This window comes from Notothenia coriiceps, unplaced genomic scaffold (assembly GCF_000735185.1).
Source record: "Notothenia coriiceps isolate Sejong01 unplaced genomic scaffold, NC01 NC01_scaffold00036399, whole genome shotgun sequence".
Taxonomy (NCBI): domain Eukaryota; kingdom Metazoa; phylum Chordata; class Actinopteri; order Perciformes; family Nototheniidae; genus Notothenia; species Notothenia coriiceps.
Window position 1 is genome coordinate 969846 of NW_011369100.1, and position 5988 is coordinate 975833.

Sequence of the window (5988 nt, forward strand, 5' to 3'; positions counted from 1 at the left end):
AGTACGCACACACACACACACACACACACACACACACACACACACACACACACACACACACACACACACACACACACACACACACACACACACACACACCCTCACCTCAAGCGTAAATCAGTCAATATTCTCCTTACAAGTGTTGTGAAAATTCACATACTGTACCATGTTTGACATCCTCGAGTGATTCAAGGCCGCTGTTATGTACCGTTCTGCCAACAGGAAGGTGAGAGCACACACTGAGGCTGCTGCTCTCAATGTGACGTTGTGTAACATGCTGTGGGTCTGTGTGTGTACCAGCAACAAAAAGACACGTTATGCAGTTAAAAGCGGGGATAAAGTGAACACAAAGCAGTAAACACGCCGAGGAGACTGAGATGGAGTGAGTGGGTGAGCGGCTGTGAGTTGAATGAGGAATGTGCCGACACACAGGCAGAAAGGCTTCAGAGAAAAAACACAGGTTCAAAAGTAACACAAACAAATTGTGCTCACTTTGAATAGCCTCTCCTGCTGCACTACGGCATAAAAGCACATCTTCTTGCTTGCAGTCAGATAAATGCTCTAATAAAGCTATTTGATGAATGTGTTACGTGTTGCAGATGGTGGATGAAGTAGGTTTTAAGCAAAGTGGAAACATCAAAACAGAGACATCAGACTCTCAACGAATGCTGCGGTTTGACATTTGTGGGAGCAGGTGAGTCAGAAGAAACAAGTCTGCTCTGCAATGTCTGAAAGAGAAACATAAATCAATAATAGCAGGTACTGTAGTTGCCATCAAATCTTTTCATCTTCAAATCTTTAATAATATGCACTTAATTTGTTAAAATATTAAACTCTGTAATATATACTGTAACTAAGTAACTTCACTTCCCAGCATTAGTTCCAGTCAGTAGTGGAGGAAGTAACCCAGATTTGAAAACTTAGTGAAAGTAGCAATACTTAAAGGGGCCCTGTTATTCTTTCTGGGGTTTTGCAAAAAGTGAGAATGTTCCTTGGGCGTAATGGCCAATTTTAAAATCACTTATATGAAATTACTGGATTAAGATTATCGATGCATTAATCGCAGCTGGTAAAAGTGGAGCTAATAAAACTGCTTTGTATACTGCTAATGGATGTTTTGACCCCAAGATTATATATAAATATGTATTTGTTGATTTATATTTTGCATAAATTAGTCATCTGAATTTGTAAAGTAACTAAAGCTCGTCATAAATCGTCTTTATTTATATAGCACTTTTGCTACACAAAAGGTAACACCAAGTGTTTAACAAGCCTTTAACACAAAACTTAAATAAAAACAATACAACCCCATAAACAGTACATGTAGCGCAGTAAAAAGTACAATATTGGCTTATAGAATGTAATGGAGTAGTAGTATGACGTAACTAAAATACTCAGGTAAAGTACAAGTACCTGAGAATTGTACTTGAGTACAATACTTAGTAAATGTTCTTCCCTACATTCCACCCGTGCTTCCTGCTCTCACTGGATGCACAGGTTCATGCTGGGAATCCTGTTAAAAGGTCAAAGGTTGTGACCTGATTTTTGAAAGGTCAGCACGACTATCCCAGCCCTCTCTTATTTCAGCTAACGGCTCTCTCTAATGTCACTGCTGTCAGTGTGCGAGCTTCACTGAAACTGAAATGACAGACGAGGACTTTAATGTTCTCAGAGGGCACATGCAGGTCGCCTCTCTGCATCCATATTAGTAACAACTCTGCAACCGGATCCAAAATGGAAACCATCCCTACTAAAGAGACTGTAATGTTGTGACAAAATCAGACTGCTAAAATCTTTTTATAGCTTCTGCTGAACCACCGACTTCAATGTAGGCCGACATATTGTATATGCTTGTAAGCAGGCTTGGGGAGTAATGGATTACATGTAACGGGATTACATAATCAGGATACCAAAAAATGTAACTGTATTCCCTTACAGTTACATTAATCAATCAATGTTTATTTATATAGCCCAATATCACAAATTTTACATTTGTCTCAGTGGACTTCACAGTTTGTAAAGAATATCAGTATGCCAATACGACACCCTCTGTCCTTAGACCCTCACATCGTACAAGGAAAAACTTCCGGAGAAAACCCACAGTTTAAAGGGGAACATGGGAGAAACCTCAGGGAGAGCAACAGAGGAGGAATCCCTCTCCCACGACGGACAGACGTGCAATAGATGCCGTGTGTAAATCGAAGAGATAATACATTTTACAGCGTACAGTAGGTAGACCTAATGTTTGGAAATGCATGTGTCTATAATAAGAAGATGAATCCACGAGTATGTCAACAATCCTGTGGGAGCCATCAGGGAAGTAGTATGATGAGAGTCAGGCAGGACCGCAGCAACGGGTTCAGCCACGACTCGAAGTCCAGGACTCAAATCCAGAACTCAGGATAAAGGATCTAGGACACAGGATCCAGGACTCAGGACTAAGGATCCAGCACTCCGGATCCAGGACTCAGGATTCAGGATCCAGGACTCAGGATTCAGGATCCAGGACTCAGCAACAGGACCACGACTCAGGACCTCGACTCAGGATCCCGGCGTAGATAGACACCAAAAAGAAATTTGGGGGAAGCTGGGTTATTCGGAACATGAGAGTACACTGGTACAGACAGACAGAAGGAAGAAGTAAAGTGTCCCCCGACAGTCTAAGCCTATAGCAGCTAAACTAACGTGTCTACGTACATGGACTCCCTTAGGATAGGTTGAGGGAAAGAGGTAGCAAGTAAGAAGTAAGGAACAGAGGTGGAGAGGCACAACGTGTCTACAGTACGTACATGCACTCCCTTAAGATAGGGTGAGGGAAAAGAGTGGGAACTAAGATGTTTTCGCCACGTCTATACCATGAGCGCATTGCTCCTAAAAAGTGTTTCTGGCACTGACACCAGTCAACAGTTGTGCGTCGACTCGGCAGGGATAAAAAAAAAAAAACATTAAAAAAAGATGTAATCAGACTAAACATAAAATCTCTGAGCAGAGGACACATTTCTGATACTCAACATCTTGGTTTCTTCTTTACTAAGTTCACATTGTTATCTTGTCTTACAAAATACACTTAATAAAAAAAGCACCTTATTTATGTCTGAGATGTAGAGGAGTAAAGGTATAAACGATGCCAATATTTAACTTAAGTACTTGAGAAAATGTACCAAGTAATATTCCACACTGCTTTCCCCACACATCTAGGGGTGAGACATTACTCATTATTTTCTTCCGTCACCAGGGGGTCGAGGGTTGTTTGTTTTTCAGCGTCAGCCTTGGCAACACGCAGCTTTCTGTGAATCACATTAAATACCAGCTTTAAGAAATTCACAAAAAGCAGCTTTTGTTCAGACTTGATGATTCACCTCCATGGTCTTCCTTATTTGAAAGTGTAGTTTTGTGATGTTCAACAGTCATTGTGTGAATGATGTGTGTGTGTGTGTGTGTGTGTGTGTGTGTGTGTGTGTGTGTGTGTGGTGCAGTGTGAAGGTGTGTGTGTGTGTGTGTGTGTGTGTGTGTGTGTGTGTGTGTGTGTGTGTGTGTGTGTGTGTGTGTGTGTGTGTGTGCATACTTAATTTTCTTTTTTTTCTTCTAAAATACAATGTTTTCTTTTATCAATATGCTAAATGTTTTAAATGATAAAAGTTACTTATCAAGCCATACAAGGCAACGCTGCTAATATTGATAATGATTTATCAAAAGTAGTTAAAAAACAACTATTGTTCTTTGTAATTACATTTTTTTGACAAATTGTAAAGCACTTACGCATCACTGTACACTGTAAACCAAGGCGGTTTTGCCATCACTTACTGTACGGAGGCTCAGTCACTGGTACATTTTCATTTACAAAGCCATGTTGGATAAAGTACCATCTTATATCTGCTCCCTGATCTCTCTGCAAGTTGAAAGTAGATTGCCTGAGATCGCATGCTGTGGTTTTATTAAATGTGCCAAGTGCTAGGACTGTCATAGGGAAGAAAGCTTTTAGATGTGCAGCTCCACTAACTTGGAACAGTCTGCAAAAAGAATGGAAAATTACCAATCTGGTACCTACATGTTTTTAAAGCTCGGTTGGATGCTACACAATCAGATGCTGTTGGTACCTGTACATGTGGATAGATATGTCAATTGTAATCCCTGTAATTGTTGCTGTATGATGTTGTTCTGTTGTTTATGTTTTTATGTCTTCATGTGGAACCTACTGCTACAGGTCTCCCTTGAAAAAGAGATCATTGATCTCAATGGGATTTCACCTGGATAAATAAAGGTTTTGAATTTAATTGAATTGAAAGAAAATGCAAAATAAATTTTAAAAAAAATGGAAAAAAATCCTTTTTTATTCAAAAAATGTGAAGAATTAAAATAATTAGTAAATAAACTAATCCTCCTTCTTTGTTAGTTGTTATGACAATACACTACTGTATCACAGATGTTTATGATTTTTACACTATGTAATTCCTCCTCCTCTGTGCTCCAGCTGAGCAGAGGCAGATTCTAGCTGCAGATGAACGAATGAGAGAGTTTAACGAGGAGAAGAGGACCCGGCACGAGAACTTCGCTGAAGAGGAGGATGATGGTAGGTCTGGAGAAGCGTGAGTTCTTTCACTCCAGCAGCTCATTCATCCACTAACATCCTCCATATCTTCCCAGAACAAAATGAGAGGAGCCGAGAGAGCACGGAGCAGTGGAGTGAGTTTCACTACGACGGGATGCATCCTCCTCAGGAGTACAACCGCCAGTCCATCTGAGGCCCAGGGCTGAAGAGAGGAGAGATGTGAGCTTTTAGAGAAACAACTTAAAAAACACAATGAGACTTTTCTCCTCTGACACTGACGGTTGAGATAACAGCTTGTTGTTTTCACCCTTTTCAAGGTTCAAGGTTCTTTATTAGTCATACGAACATAGCTTCAGAGTAGTTATGCCGATGAAATTCTTAAGTCAACAGTGCAACACAATAATACAGAAAAACAGAAAAATATAGTGCAAGTAAATATTAAATATTAAAAGTAACTGCAAAAATAAAGGAATAGTTAACAAAAAAAAAGTGAAATAGTGAAATAAGAGTCTATATGCAAGCTATTTGAATGATATATTAAATACTATAGTTAAATGATTACTAAGTAGCAGAAGTTATGGATGTTGTTACAGCAGTTCAGGTGTTTAACAGCCTTATCGCCTGTGGGATGAAACCGTCTCTGGATCTGTTGGTTTTAGTCAGGATTTTGTTGTTGATGCTAGCTTTACATCCTCATTGTTTAGTATTCCCACAGACTCTCATAAGGTATGTGTAAAAGTAATAATAACGCAAATAATTATTGCATTGTTTTTTGTCTTTTCTTTTCAACTTTTTAATTAAAAAAGCAAATATGTAGGTATTGAAGCACCTTTCTCATTTCCACAAACTGGCCTTACATATTTAACGAAGGAGACACGGTACAGAAATAACCATTAAACTGAGTTAATGCAGAGAGAATATATGATGTTTTATATTGAATGGGCTGTGGATAATTTTCAAAAGAAAAGCCATAAAGTTTTGAAATAATGTTAAGTATGTTTAAATAATGGAGGGCCTGGGTTAATAGATGTGCAATGATTTCATGCTACATTACCAGAAGATTAATGCGTGTGAATAAACTGTATTTACTCGTATATATTGTACTAACCATATACTGTAATTACTATATATAATCCATTGTGCTGACAGTTAAATCTTTTAACGTAGTAGTTTTGATGTATTGATCTATAATCTTACTGTAAGAAATATGTACAAACTAACTAACCTGATATTTACTCTCAAAGAATCAACAACCCATGCAGAACAGTCTCTTTTTTTAATACATGAATCTACAACTCTAAAGCACATTTCTGCCACAATACGTAATACATGCAAACCGAGGGGCTCTCAATGCTTCATAACTTTTGCTTTCTGTTGATGTTTCTTTTTGGAGAACAAATATATAGGGAAGACAAAAATAAAACACTCAAGACCAAAGC

The 5988-nt window shown here is 38.7% G+C and overlaps 1 protein-coding gene across 1 annotated transcript in view; it reads left to right on the forward strand.

Moving 5' to 3' along the window:
- Positions 1-4932, forward strand: part of ucmab (upper zone of growth plate and cartilage matrix associated b) — a 12713-nt gene extending 7781 nt beyond the window's left edge. Inside the window, exons 5-6 of the mRNA XM_010792355.1 lie at positions 4472-4570; positions 4645-4932. Coding sequence (XP_010790657.1) covers positions 4472-4570; positions 4645-4742 — 197 coding nt within the window. The 3' untranslated portion in view covers positions 4743-4932. The remainder of the gene's footprint in view (positions 1-4471; positions 4571-4644) is intronic.
- Positions 4933-5988: the final 1056 nt, after the last annotated feature.